The sequence below is a fragment of the Amphiprion ocellaris genome, chromosome 11, assembly GCF_022539595.1.
Source record: "Amphiprion ocellaris isolate individual 3 ecotype Okinawa chromosome 11, ASM2253959v1, whole genome shotgun sequence".
Classification (NCBI taxonomy): Eukaryota; Metazoa; Chordata; class Actinopteri; family Pomacentridae; genus Amphiprion; species Amphiprion ocellaris.
The window spans coordinates 22,246,013-22,266,722 of record NC_072776.1 but is presented as its reverse complement, the minus strand read 5'-3'; the positions used below and the strand labels follow the sequence as shown (position 1 = coordinate 22,266,722).

The window sequence follows — 20,710 nt, the reverse complement described above, 5'->3', positions numbered from 1 at the left end:
AAGAAAGTGAAATTGTTAGGTACTATGTCAAAAATGACTAGAGTATGAGATATACAGATGATTGTGAAATAGAAACTTAAGCTGTCTGTTAAGAGAAGGACCTAAAATAGAAGAACCTAGTGAAAGTGATGAGATATCATTCAAATTATGACACACTAAATCCAAATATTGACCTAGAAGTTAGAATTTTTGACAAATTTCACACATTTCTGTCATGATTTGAATTTGCCATCTCAAAAGTATGACTCAGAATTGATGTAAAAGTAAAAAAAAAATTACTTAGAGGCCAAAATTGTAAGTATGTCAAAACTATGACTAATGGCTAATGTATGGCTTAGAGTTTGACTATCATATTTTTGATGAATCATGGGTTCGCCCACTCTACGCTCCCAGGTTTTCCAGTCCACACCTCTGAGTAGCCACATTTCAAATCAGCGTTTATCGAAACACAACGGTAGTGCGCATGCGCCATGCAGTGACGTGTCGAGAAGTGTCAAACAGGAGGATGTAAAGATGACCGAAAACTCTCCACATAACCTCACTAAGATAATTAGTAGTCGGCGGTTTGGATAACCTTGTTACTCGTAGGTTTAGGTTTTATAGACTAGCCGTTCTTCATTACTTGAAGACGGTTTAACTCACTTTCGAACCGCGACATTGCCGTCGAGCTAACTTAGCGGCAGTTGAGCTAACCGGAGTCGGTAAACTGGCTGAGCTGGACTAAACAGGAGCGGTAACCGGCTGGGCTAAGAGTAACATGTAACTAATGTGAAACGGCCAGTGCTACAGTTAGCTAGCCGCTTAGGTTAGTTTCATCGTCCATCACTCACTTAATTAGCGTTTAGCTCGGTATTCAGCCGAGTAGCTGGCAGCAGGACTCATACCGAGGGCAGAGCAAGATGTCTCGGAGAAGGCTTGACAGTCGCAGCGGACTCTCCGCCGGGCTGCTCGCCGAAACTCATACCCCGATCAGCACGGAGCCGATGGAGAGTGTGTATGAAATCACCGGAGAGCTGGGGAGGTGAGTCCAACTGATTACACTGCTGCTGTGGACCTCCGAGAGAAGTTAAGAGGCTCTACATTAATGTCAAAAGTGATGCGGTTTCAGTACATCTATCAATGTATGGTCACACATTTGCAAATGAGAGTAAATGAGAACCTCTGTATAGTAAAACGTCGATATATGGACAATAGAAATATTCATAGAAAGACTGTAGACGATTACTACTTTTTCTGGCACAGACTAATGTGTCATCGATCTGTTTATACAAAAATACTGCATACTCAAGTCCATATTGCCTGTAACTTTTGCATTTGCTCCACTGAATAGCTGAGATGAGGTAACTTAATGTTGAGGGTGTTTGGACTCTGGACTGTAAGCTTTAACCACTGTAAACACACGAGCCTGGCTGTGCTGGGGACCTGACGTGATCGTGCTACAGTGGACCTTTGTCATGTGTTTGGCCGTGTGCGTGTGCCATGGCAACCACTGATGGTGGATGATCATATGCTAAGAAGCCTGAGGTGTGTTTCAAGTAAAGTGTCATACAGCTTGTACTGTATAATTGTGCAGGAGGAAGGAAACAAGCACATGTGGAAACCAGACTTTAAAAAGAAGAAATGGTCCAGGGCACTTCTGTTCACTTATTTGTTTGCAACTTGTCAAAACAGGAAGTTTTTAAAAATATAAGACCAGCAATGTGTTAAAATTTTCCAGTTATACTTTTGACCTTGAGTGTGAAATAATGCCGGGATGTGCTACAACAGAGTCTTAAATTACTAAACAGTGGCCTTTTACAGTGAAAAACTTCAGTCTCACTGTGTTTCCTGATGTCTTTGTCAGACTGGAACCATTGGTTATCTGTTGGCTTTTGTTTATAGAATTAGTTGAAGATGCATTAATCAGTCATTTCCAGATTACCATAAAGTGATTGTCTGAGTAATGTAAATGGAAGTCAGCGTTGAAAAGAAAGTACACCCAGCTTTGTATTTAGTTTTAGCTTACAGTTTTAGTTGTGCAGCACATACATTTACTTGCTCTTCTTAAACCTTGCAGGCAGCTGCAGTTTACAGCACCAAACATCAGCTGTAATTTGTGACTAGCTGGTAAACACAGCGTCTAGCAAGCTAAAGAATCAGAAATTTAGGTGTAGAGCCCTTAAATTTAACCAGGGCTAACAGGATGGTGAATGTTTGACTCGCATTAGAAGGAAAATGTCAAAACAAGTTGGGCTTTCACATTTTTTTTTTATTTCTTTCTCAGTCTAAGTCCCCCAACAGTACACCATGTTATGATTGTGTTTCACATCAAAGACAGGATTACTCATAGCACATTACATTCCTATATGTTTGTCTTTTCCCTTGATGTGAAACTTTCATTTTCTCCATTACAGACTATACATATGTATATATATATATATATATATATATATATATATATATATATATATATATATATATATATATATATATATATATATATATATATATATATATATATATATGTCTACATACTACTGTTCAAAAGTTTGGGGTCATCCAGACAATTTCATGTTTTCCATGAAAACTCGTACTTTTATTCATGTGTTAACATAATTGCACAAGGGTTTTCTAATCATCAATTAGCCTTTCATCACCATTAGCTAACACAATGTAGCATTAGAACACAGGAGTGATGGTTGCTGGAAATGTTCTTCTGTACCACTATGTAGATATTCCATTAATAATCAGCCGTTTCCAGCTAGAATAGTCATTTACCACATTAACAATGTCTAGACTGTATTTCTGACTAATTTAATGTTATAGTACTGGAAAAAAAAACTGCTTTTCTTTCCAAAAAAAAGGACATTTCTATGTGACCCCAAACTTTTGAACAGCAGTGTATCCACACATACGCGCACTAGTTAGCAGTTTACTGTGAAGACACTGTTTGACTCCACAACACTGCCTGCTCAGGTGTGGTGTGTAGTTTGTACATGTCTGGCTGCAGATACTGCTGAGAGTTTTGTAAACATTGGAGTGGAAGCTTCTCTGCGGAAAAAACAGCATGATGCATTTTCTAACTTTCACCCCAAGCATCTTTTTCTGTATTATGTACTGTTACGAAAAAAGAAAAACAAAACAAAACATAGTTTTCTCACTGGATAACATCTACAGCAAAAATAATCCACTGTATGTGTGATTGTATGACAGGCCAATAGCAGCCGACTGATACATTGGTCAGGCTCTACTTATAAAAGTCTTGGGTGGTGCTACAAAGGAGTAGCATAATTTAGCACCATTGTTCTATTATTAAAATAGTTCTGGGTCCGTAACCTTCATAGTTGCTGCTCTTGGGTTCTCATAAAGCTGTTATTTTTGGATTGGAATTTTTTTGTTTGTTTGTTGACGTCCTTGCACAGCCTTGGGGAAAATGTTTCAGCTAATTGCATAAAATACCAGCTGCGTACCAAAAGGCTTTTCTAGTGAGGGTAATGTAGGTCTAGTTCTTCGGACGTTCTGTTAAATAATTTGTGCTAAATGTTTTTCTTGCTAAACTTATGTCCTGAAAAATGTCATGCACATCATGTGTGTTGTGTGACTGCATCCCTGTATGCTTTATGTGTATCTCTAATAAGATATTGAATTAATTTAATAACACAAACAGTTACTTCAGTCGCAAGGCACAGTAGTATCGTTAGCACTAAGCTGTCAGAAATGTACTGGCATTAGATAACACACAGAGCCTGTTATCTAATGCCGGTACTGTATTTGCATAGCACCATTATCCAAGGCTACAGTCACTTACAAATATGTCATTAAGGCTGGGCAGTGTATGAGTCAGTATTCCATATTGTGTTTAAGTGTGAAAGTGTTGTCTAAATAAACATTATCAAGTTATTCAGTTTCCAAATTACAATACAGCATTAATCTGAGACTAATTTGCCTTCTTTGCATTAGTCTACGCTCAAATAGCATCTGTACCATAACTTACAAATGTCCGTGCTTTAACTTGTGTTTTTCTTAAGCTGAATAAAATCCGATGTAGTTTGACTTGAGGATGTCTCTTTATTTATGTATGGCTCAAAAACATCAAATGAAGCTGATCTTCGTGTCTAAAGGTACTTTCTCACTGTTTTGTTCCTCCCAGGGGGAAGTTTGCAGTGGTGAAGCGCTGCGTAGAGAAGGCGACGGGGAAAGCGTTTGCTGCCAAGTTCCTACGAAAGAGGAGGAGAGGTCGTGACTGCCGGGCAGAAGTCATTCATGAGATGGCTGTCCTGGAGGTGGCTCGTAACAACGCCCGAGTGGTCAACCTGCATGCTGCTTATGAAACCGATCACGACATTGTCTTAGTGCTGGAGTAGTGAGTTCACACCAAAGCTTGTAACATGTTCACCATGTTATGCCTTTTTATTCAATATATAATGAATCCTATTTAATTCCTGTCTTAACCAGTGTGACACCACTAACACTGACTACATTTTTCTGACACAAACATGCCAAACCAGCAATATGATCATGTAAATACTTGTATAAGGGCAAAGTCCAGTCGGTCCGGTCTTAAGGAGCTGCCACATTAACAGCTTTTTTTTTTTTTTTTTTTTTTTTTTATAAAAATAGAACTCCAAACAACTCATTCTTCATAACTTGTTTTACAGGATTTGCTTGAAGACTAAAAGGCCCATGCTGGCTACAGTACTGTACAACTTGATTTAGATAACCTGGCTGAAGATCCTTTTAATCCTGCCCTCTTGAACTTTCCTGTTAAATTATCCTTTCACATGAACCATATGTTTGTCTGCCCTGTCCTTCATCTTGTCTTTTCGTACAATCAAAACAGAAACTACGTGTGAGACCAAGATTAGAAATAAGAATACATGTGGTTGTTGGGTGATTTTCTGACCACACCTTTAGTACTCAGTGGAGACATTTTAATCCCTCCCTGAGAGCAATGACGACGTGAGCAAGTCATTGTGTTGATCTAAGAAAGCCTGGACACCTCAAAAGCAGCTTTGACATATACCAAATTACAAACTTGCATAACTTGAAATGTAGTAAAAACAGATGAACTTAGTACTCTGGGCACATTTTTAAGACTCTGCATTTTTGGCTGGCACCTGTACCTACAGTGCTTTTCACTGACTATGCAGGAAGGAGGTTTCTTTCTCGCCAGAACATGCAGAATCTAACTGGTGACCCGCTGGCTAAGGGTTGGCCACTGAAACCACCACGCCACACTGCAGGCCATAAATAAACTATAATTCAGTTTATCTTGTGTAAAGTCCACCACATGCAGACTGCATCAAATGTCAGAAAACTGCCTGGTATTTGACTAACCGTGGACATTTTAGCAGATGGCCAGTTCATGAACCGCTCTGTGTGTATGTGTGTGTGTACACGTGTTTACAGTGTGTTTGTGTTCTCTCTTTACCCAGTGCGGCGGGTGGAGAGATATTCGACCACTGTGTGTCTGAAGAGCTACTGCCAGAGGTCCAGATCACCCGTCTGATCAGGCAAACGCTGGAGGGAGTCCACTACCTCCACCAGAGCAACCTGGTTCACTTAGACCTGAAGGTCTTTACACACAAACTGAATCACATGAGCCGTGGGAATCTATTTTTAAATGTTCACTCGCTTCACCCTTAAGTGCATGGTTTACTCATTTTTAAGAACACCCAAAACCTCAATTTCCTATTTCCATGACACAGTTAAACCCAGAACCAGGATTATAGGTGGTAATAGAGCCCCTAGCACTGAGCAAAGTGGTCAGCTTAACAGCACAAAATGGAAAAAATATATATATATATATATATTTAAATACCAGTCTCGCAGCACTGACTCCTGGACATGAAAGGGTGTGTTTGTGGCCACATCTGCAGGTGAATCCCCGTGTGTAAGACATTAAAATGTTAATGTAAATATCACCTGTACTGGGAATCTTCCATGAGCATAAGTTTTACCATAGGTGCTAATCAAACAAACATGTACTGTATGTTCTCAGCCTCTCTTGTAAAGAATGATGCAGTAATATAATAGCAGTGCAGTGTTTATACAGCATCTTGGGGTAAATATACATTCAGTACTTCAATAAACGGCAGTGTTAGCAGTGGTCAACGCCTCCTCCTCAGCAGGCTAACCCATTTATTCATAATTGTTCCAAGATATCTTCAGAAAAAGTTCAGAATTTTGTAGTGAGGAATACATTTGTCCAGCACTTCATCAAACGTGTGTCTTTCAGCCACAGAACATTCTCCTGACCAGCCCGTCCCCTCCAGGAGACATAAAGATTGTAGACTTTGGTCTGGCTCGCAGACTGGGTGCGGTTGGAGAGCTCAGAGAGATTCTTGGCACACCCGAATATGTCGGTAAGGTGATGTTCATAAAACTGGTTTTCATCAGGCACAGACATCAGACAAGAGCGGACGTCGCAGTTCGTGGTTTATTTTACAGATTAACAGTGGTTTATGGTTAATGAGAGAAGCATTATTGAGCATCTGGCTGTTATCTTTAATATACTTATCCTGCTTATTGATAGAAGAATTGCTGCAGAGGCTACTATTAATTACAATGTGGCCGTCAGCCATAGAGATAGGTGAGTTTTATGAGTTCTAGAAAATTTTGTCATTCTGACCTCAAGAAACCTTTGCCTACCCTTATCATGCACATTTTACTATAGCAGCAGCCTTCTGTTTGTTATTTTGTGCAGTCTTGAATCAATTAGTAGACTGGTGAAAAAGCAGACACCTGGAATACATGACTTGATGATGTGCAGTGATAAAAGAAGACATAAGTCACGGAATGATACAGGAAATTACACCGAGACCTTCTTGCAATGTTGAATAACAACTGACTTTTATTTCTTTTTCTTTCATGTTCAGCCCCAGAGATCCTCAATTATGAACCAATCACAACAGCGACTGACCTCTGGTGAGTCCATTCTTGCACAATTGTGACCGACTTCACCTGTTCCACCTTGAAGTTCCCTGTGCTGTGACCAGGCAGTATCTGGGATTAAAACTCAACCGGCTGCTGTATTTAGAAGGTTGCAGACTCGTTCAGTGAAGGAAGGGGCTGGTACTGCTATGATTGCAATGGATGGAGCATCGCTCTGCTTCATTTCTGTTCTATGAAGTGTGGTAGAGTGGCAGTTAAGAATTTGTAGAACAGATTCAGTAACATCAATATTTACAGGTTTACATTGTTATAATGATGTTATTTACCCTAATTCAGTTTGGATGAAGCAGTAGTGAAAGTGCAAGTTTTTGCTGAGTTTTCAGATCCTGCTCTGGTCTGGTTATGAGTACAAGGAGAACTGTTACATTTCAGAATTCTCCCATGTGCAACTTCTGGGTGTTTTTTGTGGGGATTTTCTTTTCTTTCTTTTTTTTTGCTTCTGCCCATTTTTTTCTACATAGCAGGGATATTTAACTCTTTACATTTTTAACTTGTTTCCATACTTGTCTCCTCTCTTCTCTGTGTAAACACTGCCTGCAGTTCACCTGAAAAGTCTCTAAATCTTTGCCACATGATTGTTGGTCACAGCTGAGTCACTAGTGGCTTCTGGGTTGCACCAAGGAGTGCAGACGTTTTACAGAATATGGTGCAAACAGTTGGTTTTTTGGGTATTTTAGAAAAGAAGCATTTTGAATAAGGTGAGTTTGATAAAATATTACAATTTTACACTTAGATTTGTTTCCATACAGAACTGCACACCATACAAGCAATGACTGTTGAAAAGTTGAAAATTCGACTGCAATGTTTTTTGCAGTTTCTGGATCTGACAAATTATTTATTTATTTATAGGATAACGTGCCTTTCAAAGCTGCTGGCAGCTTTTGCAGTTCAGAGGGTTAAGACATAATACTAACATAAGTCTTACTGAGGCTGGGAATTTTACATGAGCAGGTCCTTCAACATAGATGCTAATCAAACAAACAAGTACTGTATGTTCTCTGCTTCTCTTGTAGAGTGATATAATAGCAGTGTTTGTACAGTGTCCCAGGGTAAATATGTGTGTATATCAGTGCATAGAATAATTTCTGGGAAGAGGTTTCAGTAAACAGTAAAGAAAAATAACTAGAACCAAAATTATAAGAACTGATAATAAAAACATGAAAACACAAATCGCAGGAAAATGCATGAATGTCAGTTGGCTGGGATAGTACTGACTCGTTGTCTTTACTGTGTACAGACCAATAGGCTTACTGTAGTAAGTAGTCACCCCCTAAAGGCCCATTCTGAGCCAGGAAAGAAACTGCTATGTAAGTGTAATATGTATCAGTGTCTCTAATCTATAGAGCCCAGAGTTGTTCATTTAGGTCTTACAGCTATGGAGCTGTTGTGGGCAAAATTTGGGCATGTGTTTCAGGTGGAAATGATAAATAAATAGCCCATAATAATCATTTGTGGTGATGTGAAAGACGGTTGATAGTCCTGGACAGTTTTTTAGGACACTGGGGTGTTGCTACATGCAAATTTGAACTACGGCTCATTTACAGGTTTCAGAAACTGTAGATGAAAGTGGTGTTCAGTTGCTTTGCAAAACCACAAACCACTCCCCCAACATGTTTGACAGTTTTGGTAATCATATTTAATATTCACCTTTGTTCTCACCAATCTCCATACCCCTCAGTTATTTAACCCTCAGCCACTCCAGTGCACGTGTTGATTGTGTCCTGCATGTGTGTGTTCCTCAGGAGTGTGGGTGTTATAGCCTACATGCTGGTGACGGGTGAATCTCCGTTTGCCGGGGACGACAAGCAGGAGACGTATCTAAACGTCTCCCAGGTCAACGTGGACTACAGCAGGGAGGCCTTCGCCAGAGTGTCAGAGCTGGCCGTGGACTTCATCCGCAAGCTGCTGGTCAAAGCACCCGAGTGAGTAAAGGGCAGTTTGGGAACTTGGCTCAAATTCCCACAGAGCAGAAACTCAGTCAAGTGGTTTATTTAGAATGAAATGAAAATGGAATGTTATCACGTAGCTGTAAACATTAGATCATGTCATGTTTTATTTTAGTGTGAAGGATTCACACAGATCAGCCAGCAAGCAGAGCACATTCCTCAGCCAATAACGCACTTTATTTACATACTTTTCTAAACTTACTTTTAGCTTTTTGAACTGGCCTCCAACCAGTCTTTCTATTAGTATGATAATCTGGGTTGTGTAAGCTAGTGCTGGACGTTGTGTTTTGTCCACAGGGATCGGCCCAGTGCTGCAGAGTGTATGACCCACCCCTGGCTATGGCAGCAGCAGCAGCTCTGTCTGAGCCCTGACCCGACTACGACCCGCACCGTCCGAGAAAGGAGCTGTGGCATCAAGTGGGCAGCCCCACCAGAAGACCCCGAAGACAAGGAGAACTTCCTGGAGTCGTCGCCTCACTCTCACGCAAAAAAGTTTCGCTTCGACGAGGAGACGCCTGCTGCTGGAGACGGTGACTTTTGAAAAAGTTAAAAAGCAAGAAATTGAAGTAATAAGGCAGGGGCCTTCCTCTGAGCTTTTAAATTATTTTAAGCCTCCAGAAAACCATCTGTCTGCTGCCCACCACTCAACAGTACTTAGGCTGTGTTTATATTCCACTAATTGATCAGTTGCAAGATCGACCACTCAAACCAAAGATAACCAGCTAAATTTTGAAATCTGTTGCTGTTAAAAGGTGTGAAAATTGTACAGTATGTCTCAATTAATGCAGTGTGTTTAACCTTAAGTATTTAATTCCTTTCGTTGTTTTTTCAAAGGGCTGCATTAAACCCTGTGTTAGCTGTCCCTATGCAGATGAAGTGTGTTGAGGATTTCTAGGGAACTCTATGCAATAATTCTTGTGCATTTAAAATCTTTGCCTTAAGGTGGGAAGCTAAGTGTTGTTAGTCATCAACCCGTTACTGTTCAGTTGCACTTCAGCAGAAACTTGTGATGTTGAGATAAGCTGCTCTGCAATGAGGAAGTGCGATCACGTCTTCATGTGCATGTTGAAGAGAATTAGGCACAGCAGCATTATGGGAAACCTGATGTAGGTGGTAAAACACCCTGCTGCCCGTGCCATGGTTGTGTTTCACATCAAAGACAGGATTACTCACAGCACATTACATTCCTATATGTTTGTCTTTTCCCTGGATGTCAAACTTTCAAATTTTCTCCATGTGCACTGCAGACTGAGGGTTTAAATTTAGCTCAGGGTTTTAGATAAAACTTCTTTTTATAGCCTAACCATAGCGTAGGCCCCTTAAAAGACCTGACAGGCTTCCACATTTTTCTTATATTTAGGTTGTTGTGAAAGGCCGAAAGTGAGCAGCGGTATTCATGGCATTATTGTTTGTGCTGCCCCAGTGTAGCAGAAACTAACAGCTCCAAAAGAAGCAGTGACTCAAGCAAATTGTTCAAATGCCACACCCGCATTTACTCAATTTCCTCACTGAGCTGCAAGTTCCTCTTTGTTATACATGACTTTAGCACTTACTTCACCAGCACACGTATTGAACTGATAAGCAAACGGGGAGCTATTTATGAAAGCGTGTCCTTCAGAGGTTCACTGTCTTTCACCAAAGCCATTCAGTCTGCGAGTCCTCTTGGGTCAGGGTGCCTGAAGTGATCTATTCCTGTTGTTGTTCATCTCAGGGCATGCTGCTCACTCTCTGCTCACTTTGTTTTGTATTCTTAATGTTATTCTTATAGGCCTATTATTATTTATGTGCTGGACTTATACTTTATATTTTTATGTAAATGTGCTCATGTGTCTTATAAGGAAGTGGTGGGAGACTGAAGATGATTAAGGTGTTATTTAATACAAGATGCTGAATAATAAATGGAAACATTGGAAGATGAAGAGAAGGACTAGTTTTAAGGTGGTATTGGAAAGTGAGCAAACATGGATTCGAGGAGATGAGTCAGAGGAAGGAAGGTGATTAAATACTTGGATGGAACTGGAAATGTGTCAGTCTTGAAAGAAGAATAGTTAGACATCAAAGGAATAGTTTTCTGTTTCTTTAAGTTCTGACGTTGAACGTTAAAATAAGCGGGTGTTGAGAAAGTGAGAATGATGATTTCACTGTTAAATTTTAGAGAAAAAAAGGAGGGTGTTTATCCCAAGAAGCATGACAGAACCACTGCATAATGTGAAATATGAGGTGCTATTGACTCAAAACAAAACCTCACCTCACCAAAATCAACTCTGATTGCGTTTAACCTCCGGCTATAAAACATTCCTTTTTTTATTGTGCCAAACCGAATAGGACCACATTGCGTTTGTGTGTTGTTGTCACCAGCCGGCACAATGGGCTTTGTGAAGTGAGATGGGCGTCTCCAGCCACGGCCATGCTCTCATCTGTATGCTGTCATCCTTGAAAACTGGAACACCACACTGTAAAAGAACTTCATATTAAGTGATTTAGATGAGGACTTGTTGATTAAGTATATTTGTATATGTCAGTTTGATACAGTCAGGTGATTGTAGGAACCTAGAATCCCTTTTGCTACTGTATTAGGAAATAAGCTTGAACCTTACTTAATCTCAAGACTTTTTTCGAAGTCGGCCTGCTCTGCGTTTTGTATTTAATACCTCTCCAAACAGATGACAGTGTCTTTGAGGTAATCTTGATCCAGCTCAAAGCAAAGTGAAGCTATCTCGCTCCTCTTGTAGCGGAGTCTGTAAAAATAGATTTTAAGATGTAAGTAGTTAAATCTCAGAAATAGACAAACTTGTTTTGCATTGCAGTGATGTCAGGGATCTCACTTTGCCGGATGACGGAACGCTCAAATGGACGCAGCGGCTCATGTTCGCTGCCATTGTTTATCTGTCACTTGAACATGACTTATGCTGTAGCGTTGAGCTCGTTGTTTTGTACAGCCATTGTGCTGTGTTATTTTCAGCAGCTAGTCACTCGGTGGCCTCCGTTGTGTGTGTCTGTGTGAGCGCTCATTGTCTGAGCGAGAGGTGCTCAGCTGGCAGCCGGGCCGTCGTCCTCAAGAAGTGGAGCGCCGCTGATGTCACCCAACATTCCTGTTTGTTCTCTTTGAGCGCAGTCAGACTGAAGGATACTGTATGTTAGTAAAACCAGCCACAAGCACAAGCAAATAAATGTTGAAGAGATGTATGTTTATTTTGCATTTTATATTGTTTTTTTTAATGTATGAGCATTCTGATTGCATTTGAAATTACTACAAAAAAAAAAAGACATAATCCGTTTGTATTCTGATCAGCTGCAGGCTAATATATAGGCATCACAAAGCAAACTGAAAAAGCTCATTAAAGATTGTAGAAAATATGTGATGGACTATTTCTCATGTCATCTTTGTTGACAGTCTGTTTCAGTTCCCTGTGTTTTCATTTTTCCACACTGCTGCCACCTGCTGATTCTAAAGAGCTCAGAGTTACATCCTGCATCACTGGTTAGCTGGAAATAGGCCGAAGTAGCAGGGTGTCGGTGTGTACCAGATAGCAGACAAATCATTTAAAAGGGTGCACATTATGCTGGCTGTGCACTCGCTCAACTGTTGAACAAACATTAATATAAGTCCTGCTTTTAAACAGCACAGCATACAGCGAGTAGTAAACATAATGGAATGCTTTTGAAGTTACATTCAGCAAAACGACTTGCAGCCTTTAGCATAGTGCAAAGATGCTATTTAAGGTTACACAAAGGTCATACAGATTATTAATAAGCATGCTGCCAGCTGACAGGCCATCAGCAGTTTGATCTGAACAAGGATTTACTGACACAATACTAGCATGTATATTTACCTACAGCAGCTCTAAAAACACAGTACATATAACATGTCTGCCACCAAGAGAAAATTAACATATACACTACCATTCACAAGTTTAGGGTCACCCAGACAATTTCAAGCTTTCTATGAAAACTCACACACTTGTATTCATGTGCTAACATAATTACACAAGGGTTTTCTAATCATCAGTTAGCCTTTCAACACCATTAGTTAACACAATGTAGCATTAGAACACAGGAGTGATGGTTGCTGGAAATGTTCCTCTGTACCCCTATGTAGATATTCCATTACAAATCAGCTGTTTCCAGCTAGAATAGTCATTTACTACATTAACAATGTCTAGACTGTATTTCTGATAAATCTTCATTGAAAAAAATGCTTTTCTTTCAAAAAAAATAAAAAAGGACAGTTCTAAGTGACCCCAAACTTTTGAACGGTAGTATATCTTTGTGTTGATACAACTTAGTTAATTTTACCAAAAAAAAGTAGTTCTAATATTCTATATTCAGAAATAATCTGGAATAAAGGGATGCACGATGATGCTGGCATCATCATCAGCAACAGTATGGGCTAATAAAGGTTACAGGCAAATGATGCCTGTCAGAGTTTACCGTTCCAGTGTTTCATAAAAATGACCACTATGTGTGCTATGTTGAAGTAGTTTTCTTATTTTTGCCCAATGAATTTGTAGTTTTCAAACCCATTGTATTTTTGTCACAGCAGGAACATAACAATCTGCTAATTCCACTACAAGAGAAAGCTGATGTTTTCTGCTGTAAGCTAGAAAAAAATATGTGCATGTATAAGCAATCAGACAATAAAGAGTTGAAAAATATCAGGTATCTGCAAAAATCCAATACGGTGCATCCCTACTGGTAAACTTAGAACAAAAATGAAAGTATGTTGTGAGAAAAAGTTAACATAACTTTTTAAAATACTGTTATAATGAAACTCATTTTAAAGTTAATGGACCTTGAGGTCACAGTGTGTTCATTGTCATAATGAACAAATGAGCAGATTTATGTATTTCTCATGGTGGCAGTGACAAAAAAACTAAATGCTACCAAAATACAACTTCCATGTTTTGGTTTCCTCTTGCAGTAAATTATGATACACTTAAACAGAAATGATCTGATGAATTACTGGTGAATGATCCACCATTCGGATCAGACTGAAGGAATGAAACAGAACCATCTGTTAACTCGCTGTGCTTAATAAATTGGCCACAGTTTAAATACAATCAACTAGAAGACCAACTAATGAAGTCTGAACGTGACACTGCAGAGTCACGTTCAGACATTCAGACATTCAGGTGTCAATGACAAGTGCAGATATAAAGAGAATGTAATGAGCTGCTCTGCTTCAGCCAAACATACATGAAGCTCTGTTTAAAAGCAGCAGAAATTAAATTAAGTAGCAAAGTTACACTAATGATTAATACAACTTAAGTTACAGGAATTCCCTCAAACAAAATCAAACTGAAAACAACATGACTTGTTCATATTTTTAAACCAACAGCTCTGCAAGAGCACAAACTGAGCCAGAGTTGAGTTGAAAATGACATTTAGCCTACAGGATTTTTAGAGGAAGACACTGGATATTACAACGATCCATCATCCGCTTTTCATACCTGCATACTCCTGCTCAGGGAGCAGGGGGAGGATCACCTCAGGTTAAGTGCATTTAGCAGTGCAAAGAATGAACACAACACCAGCATCTGTCACCTGCTCTAAACTCCCAAGCCCTTAAATCACACAAAAATTGAGGTAAGACCAGCGAGTAAGACACACAACCTGCATTCTATCAGTAATGTGGAGCGCTACAGACCATCAGCTCAGCGTTCACACGTGTGTGCTTTAGCTGTTTTAAAGCGGACTTAAAACTCCTGGATGACCCTGAAGTGGTTCTCAATGGAGGGGGGCTCGTCCTCAAAGTGCAGCTTCTTACTGGGACAGGCCCCGAACTCCTCCAGAGTCTTGATGAAGTGTCCGTGCTCGCGGCCCACCCAGGCCCGCATCGGGTCACACACCTCGTAAGGGGTCACGTGGGCATGGATCGACACTCCACTGACAGCAAGCTCTTTAAGTACCTGCTTGTCCGTCACCCAGGTCTCGCTGCCCCCTGGGTGCCCCCCGTCCAGCCAGAACATGTCTGTGATGTGTTTGACGAAGGGTGCCATCTGTGGGTCTGCGCGGGCCCCGGCCAGCTCATACACCATCTGATTCAGAACCACACAGCCTTTGCTGAAGCCCACTAGAGTCAGGGAGAACCCTGAGGGGATGCTGTCAGCACCTCCTTCTGGTTGGAGGGGGTTTGGTAGGTGGGCTCGCTCCATGCCGTGGCTCAGCAGGGCCCTGTGGTCAGAAACTCTGCTCAGACTCAGTGTAAGAAGAATACAACATCTGGAAGATCTACAATACAACCAACCTGCAGTAAAGGTCATAATGTGACAAGCTTATCAGAGGTGGTGATACTGTGTAAGAGTTAATCTGATAAAGTGCAAAATCCAAACAAACTTTCCACTGCACCACACAACAGATCACAGTAGAAAACAAGCTTAAAACCAAACCTGAGGTGTCGAAACGCTCCGAAGTCAGCCGAGTACGGAAAATGCTCCGGCGCCCCAAACATGTTGCTCTCTACAAAGTTGTGGTAGCAGCTGAACTTGTGCAGATACATGCGGGAGGCTCTGACCACCCAGACGTATCTGTTGGGGAAACGTCGGCCCAGAGTGACGGCGACCTGCTCCAGACTCCAGGACAACCACTGAGCTCCTTCAGGCTGCAGAGCCATCTCCTCCTGGAAGTTCTGCACCAGCAGCACACAGACAAAGATGCTGTTTAAAGCTGCAACACACCAATTATAATAACACTACAATTTCATGAAAAAGAGGACATGCATCCATTGTACAGACGTCCTGCAGTTCGGCTTAATGCGGCAGGATGTTGATGGGGAGGAAAGGCAGCTGATTTGAAACATTAAAAACTAAAAACTAAGGATGTTTTCAAAAGTAATTCATGTGTTTCGATCTGGGAGCTGAACAAAACACGTTTTCTTCATCCTGTGCTGACGACAACCCTGGTGACAGAGTGACTACAACTGGTATACACATGGGTGGATCTTTGACCCACTTAATTAGTCTCATCAGCAGCGTCTTCTCAGTGTGCTGTCACACTGAACACAATGACCTCATTCTTTTTATTTACATGGAAACATCACAGTCACAGCATCCTGCACAGACAAAGGTCTCCTGGGAAATACCAACACACTGTGGGAATATTAACACTTGCTTGCAGAGTCGCCTAATGAACTGCAGATGAGGACAATGAATAAATGGATTGGAGAAGCTTGAATGAATGAGGGCACTTCTAAGATGCTTGAAAGGAGTTAGAAAAGAAAAAGAAATGTGTGCTGTTAAACTTATTCTGCTTCTCCACATTTCCTCCACTTGATAAGTAGGTGTCCCTCTCAGTAACTAGAAAAACTCAGAGCTGCACACACAAACTAAATGTGCAGCAGTGCCATGCTTTTTAACAGCAGTTGATGAGGACAAGAAAAACACCAAACTCCTCTACTCTCATTGGCACATCAAGGATAATGGCTTAAGGGACAGGTTGGCTATTTTTCAAGTGGGTCTTAAAATACTCAGCTGCCTGAGGTTCATCTGCAGCTTATCTGTTCCACTGAAATCACCATACGAAGAATACTCTAACTGCCCAGCAGGAAGAGCAGGAATGATTGCAGCAAACAAAACCTGTTGCAATGTTCAGATGGGCACCCAAACATTGTTTTAGGACAGACATAGAAAAATGTGAACCCAGCCTTTAACATCCCTTTGATCAAACTCCCAAAAAAATACGCCTGTGTGTCAAAGTTATTTTTAGGTGCTTTTTTTCTTCCAAAAACAAATTCTTTCCTGCCTTATAATGGCTGGGATTCAACTCTACATGGCCAATGGCCCTACAATGTGCAAATCTATTAAGGGAACTATGTCAGTCTTACCCACCCCTCTGCCACTCACTGCAGTTCAAGCACACCAGCTCATCTATTACTCTGCCTAAACACTGTAAACATACTCTACTCAACACAATGGCCATTTGTAATACTGGGCTAACTCAGCCATATATGTTTGAGCTATACATGGATTCCAAAGAACAAGAAAATCACTCAGAGAGCACAGTAATCCACCAAGACTGCTCAGTCGTATGATTTCTGACGGATGAAATTTTTAAAAAATTTTTTGTCTGCAGCGGTCGATTTGTAGTAGAATCGCAATTATGTGATCATCAGCAGGCAGCTGACGTAGGTTCACTTGTAGTCATAGTTACAGTGACGCCCTGCCGCTATCTCGCAGTGATACACAAATCTTTAACAAATCCATGAATCCAGACTACAAGCCACATCACTGCCAAAATCTAATCACTTGGTCCCTGTGTCATTTCTGACCTTCCCTGAAAATGTCATCCCAATCCGTTAATCCATTTTTGAGTAATGTTGCTAACAGACAGACAAACCAACGGAAATCGTCACATGACTCCACCGCGTTCCTTGGCGGAGTAATGATGATACAAAAAGCTCTACTCTGCAAGTTAATCTGCGAGTTAATCTGGAGCTTAACACGCTCAAAACAGTGGAGATGAGCGTGGACTTCAGGAAGAACCCCTCCCTGCGTCCCCCCTCCCTCACTATCCTCAACAGCCCTGTGACTGCTGTGGAGTCCTTCAGGTTCCTGGGCACAACCATCTCCCAGGATCTGAAATGGGAGACCCACATAGACTCTGTGATGACAAAGGCCCAGCAGAGGCTGTACTTCCTCCATCAACTGAGGAAGTTCAGCCTGCCACAGGAGCTGCTGATCCGGTTCTACTCAGCAGTCACTGAGTCTGTCCTGTGCTCATCTCTAACTGTCTGGTTTGGTTCTGCCAAACCAGACATGAGGAGACTGCAATGGACGATCAAGACTGCAGACAGAATCATCTGTGCCCCCATGCCCTCCCTTCAGGACCTGTACTCCTCCAGGATGAGGACAAGGGCAGGAAAAATCCTCTCAGACCCCTCCCACCCAGGTCACCACCTCTTTGACTTGCTGCCCTCCGGCCAGCGCTTCAGGACTCTGAACATCCCAGAACCAGAGCAGCTTCTTCCCTCAGGCCATATGAACAATAAACCAGAAAATCATGAAGGACTTCTGTCAGTGCAATATTCAATCCATAAACAGTATTCAACCTCAATACCCTTATGTGCAATATTGTAATTTAAATAATATTCTAATTTATTACCCTGTTTTTACACCTACTTTTACATAATACTTCTTATACTTGTAGCATTTCTTATTTAGAATTCTCAGATTTAGATTTGTTTATTTATTCTTTTCCAGTCTGTTCTTGTTGCTAGGCACTGCTCTCTATACACCGAGTCAGATTCCTTGTGTGTACTCACTTGGCAATAAAGGCTTTCTGATTTCTGAAGTTGACACAATATTTCATTAGGTTTATTACATATGAAAACCTGGAAGTCTGAAGCTGTGTTTTTGAGATTGTCATTGATACACTCAGTTCCTGGGTAAAAATACCTGCTGACTTCTTTTTTCACTTATGTGAAAAATATATATTTTATATATATATATATATATATATATATATATATATATATATATATATATATATATATATATATATATATATATATATTTCTTTTTTTTTTTTTTTTTTTTTTTAAAAAGCCCACTATGGAAATGTTACCATAGTACAAAATAAAAAGGATTTTCACCAAAGAGTTTCTTTAAGGATAAAATATGGCCATTTAAACACTCAGTACAGTACTACCTGCTTTCTAACCATGAAAAACTCCTGATATCAACTCCAATTTAAAGACTGGACGGGAGCAAAAAGCTCCAAAATACTGAAGGCTAAGGATGATCATTTAGGTACACTGTATACTTCAAAACACTGGCATACATTCGTACAAAAGTGGGTAAAGGTAAATATCATCTTAGTTGCTTCCATAAGGCCCATAAGACAATTTCAGCTCCTGCATAGATAATCAGGCCGTCAGAACACTGTCTCTGACACGGAGGTGATGCAGCTCACAGCAAAACAAACAGGAATCATATCTGTGTAGCGGTAACTCCAAATATGATCCACACTGCTCAGCAGGTAGATAAATTGTCACTGTGCTTTCAGTAAAATTTGGTTTCTGAGCTCAGACAGTGCCATGTATACAAACTTAACTTGATTCAATGGAGCAACAGTAAGAGAAGCCATGTGTGACGGGGTCAGAAATCTGCCCTCTTATGTTGAAAACCTCTCTCACACTTACAGTTTTCAATCTCCTCTGTGACTTTGAGGCTTCAGATTTGTGTCCTACTGAAGCAGTTATTAATTTGTGCCGATTAAATTACACATTCTGTTGCTAAAGTAGAAAACAATAAATCTAATCCAAGAAAGTTAAAATGTGCCCCCTCCTGTACATGTAAGCATACAGGTGATTCATCAGATAGCCTTTCTGGACATCCATTAGGTGTCACATGTTGCATACAAGCCAGTAAAACAAACCACTTTCTGCATCTGCAGTTTCTATAACCCCAACCCTGTAAGTGAGGCAGCGGCTCCTCAAAGAAATATGCGGTAATACACCAACCCAAGTTCTATGGGCACTATCATAACTTTACAGGTATATAGAACTGAATTCTGTATGCTTCTACTGCTTTATATATATACAGGAGACCTGTGCAGGAGCGATTGCTGATATTCTGACAAGGTTTATTTCATTTGTTCAATAAAATATCCAAAAATGATTTTTAAAAAAGTTAATCAGTGTGTCTTATGTTTGTCCACAACCCAAAAATGTTCAGTCTACTGTCATAGAGCAGAAACCAGAAAATATTCATATTCAAGATTTGATGATGATCTGCAATTGGCCATGATCTGCAATCAGAAATGAATCGGTTATCAAAATAGTTATTGATTAAATTTATAGCTGCCAACTAATAACTGTTTCAGCATGAGTAATCATCAGCTAATAGATTACTTAGTTTTTGTCAGAACACACATAACCCATCTAATTAATATTTTTTAGACATTGGCTTTATTACAGTTATATATATATATATATATATATATATATATATATATATATATATATATATATATATATATATATATCTCAGTAATAATTTTAAAGGGATGAACGTCATTCATTCAGGTCAGTCATCTCTCCCTGGATAACCTCACCCCCTCCTATATCAGACCCCCCCACCATCACACTCACCTGAATATCTCCGTGGAAGAACACCACATGCCTGTTACCGCTCCTCTCCTTCTCCTCTGGCTCGCTCTGATCGTCTGTGTCGGGCCGCAGCAGCAGCAGGTCGTTCACTCTCCTCGGGACGTGTCCCGGAACTGCGAGCAGCTTCTGCAGCCTCCGCCACGGGCTCCCGGAGCGTGCATCCAGGCTGGCTGAGCCATGCAGCCCCCGGAGCTCGGAGGACGTCGTCGCCGCCACGGAAGTCATGGGTTTTGCCGCAGTTATTAAAGCGAAGCCCACCGCAACTGCTCGGGCAGCTAGCATGGACTCTAAAATAAGAAAGTGATTTGGCGTTTTCCTCCTCTGCGCAGTTAGTCCATGCTGCTGCTGTCAGCTAGCTGAGCAGCTAACGAGACCTGTCTCCACTGCCAGCATCACATTATCAGCGGCTAACTCCAAACTAGGCCCGGAGCCTTAATATGTGGAGCCAGCAGAAACTCGTATCTGCACACGACGTCTTTCACCGCCGTCCGTCTCACATTATGTCAGTTTGACAATAAACTTTCAGTATTTATTGTATTATGACCGTTTGGGGACCATTTTGACCACGAAGGGGCGCTGTTTATCAAAAAAAAAAACACAGAAATTCAACGACCCTCGTAGCGAACAGGAGCACTTCTGCGCATGTCTGCTCTTTCCTCCTCCAGAGATAGGAGAGCACAGACAAGATGATTCACTCCCACGTCCTCGCGTTTTCCACATGTTG

General features: G+C 40.8%; 2 protein-coding genes across 2 annotated transcripts; one reads left to right on the top strand and one right to left on the bottom strand.

The window, feature by feature from the left end:
• Positions 1 to 475: 475 nt before the first annotated feature.
• Positions 476 to 12,236, top strand: stk17b (serine/threonine kinase 17b (apoptosis-inducing)). The gene is made up of 7 exons (XM_023262330.3): positions 476 to 1,021; positions 4,130 to 4,342; positions 5,415 to 5,553; positions 6,218 to 6,344; positions 6,858 to 6,906; positions 8,676 to 8,855; positions 9,177 to 12,236. The coding sequence occupies exons 1-7, from the start codon at positions 900 to 902 to the stop codon at positions 9,418 to 9,420; spliced, it is 1,074 nt and encodes a 357-aa protein (XP_023118098.2). The 5' UTR covers positions 476 to 899; the 3' UTR covers positions 9,421 to 12,236.
• On the bottom strand, positions 12,047 to 20,492 carry c11h2orf69 (chromosome 11 C2orf69 homolog). The gene is made up of 3 exons (XM_023262336.3): positions 19,969 to 20,492; positions 15,269 to 15,507; positions 12,047 to 15,053 (listed from the first exon to the last, which is right to left on the bottom strand). Exons 1-3 carry the CDS (start codon positions 20,266 to 20,268, stop codon positions 14,576 to 14,578), a joined length of 1,017 nt encoding a protein of 338 aa, XP_023118104.1. The 5' UTR covers positions 20,269 to 20,492; the 3' UTR covers positions 12,047 to 14,575.
• Between the last annotated feature and the right edge of the window lie 218 nt (positions 20,493 to 20,710).

What these genes read in the sequence shown, in the direction of transcription:
- stk17b (XM_023262330.3), top strand. Translation starts at nt 900, where the DNA reads ATGTCTCGGAGAAGGCTTGACAGTCGCAGCGGACTCTCCGCCGGGCTG. An exon ending in TGGCACACCCGAATATGTCG is followed by an intron (nt 6,345 to 6,857) that starts GTAAGGTGATGT and finishes TTTCATGTTCAG; the next exon opens with CCCCAGAGATCCTCAATTAT. An exon ending in ACAACAGCGACTGACCTCTG is followed by an intron (nt 6,907 to 8,675) that starts GTGAGTCCATTC and finishes TGTGTTCCTCAG; the next exon opens with GAGTGTGGGTGTTATAGCCT.
- c11h2orf69 (XM_023262336.3), bottom strand. Translation starts at nt 20,268, where the DNA reads ATGCTAGCTGCCCGAGCAGTTGCGGTGGGCTTCGCTTTAATAACTGCG. An exon ending in TCTTCCACGGAGATATTCAG is followed by an intron (nt 15,508 to 19,968) that starts GTGAGTGTGATG and finishes CTGCTGGTGCAG; the next exon opens with AACTTCCAGGAGGAGATGGC. An exon ending in GGAGCGTTTCGACACCTCAG is followed by an intron (nt 15,054 to 15,268) that starts GTTTGGTTTTAA and finishes TTCTGACCACAG; the next exon opens with GGCCCTGCTGAGCCACGGCA.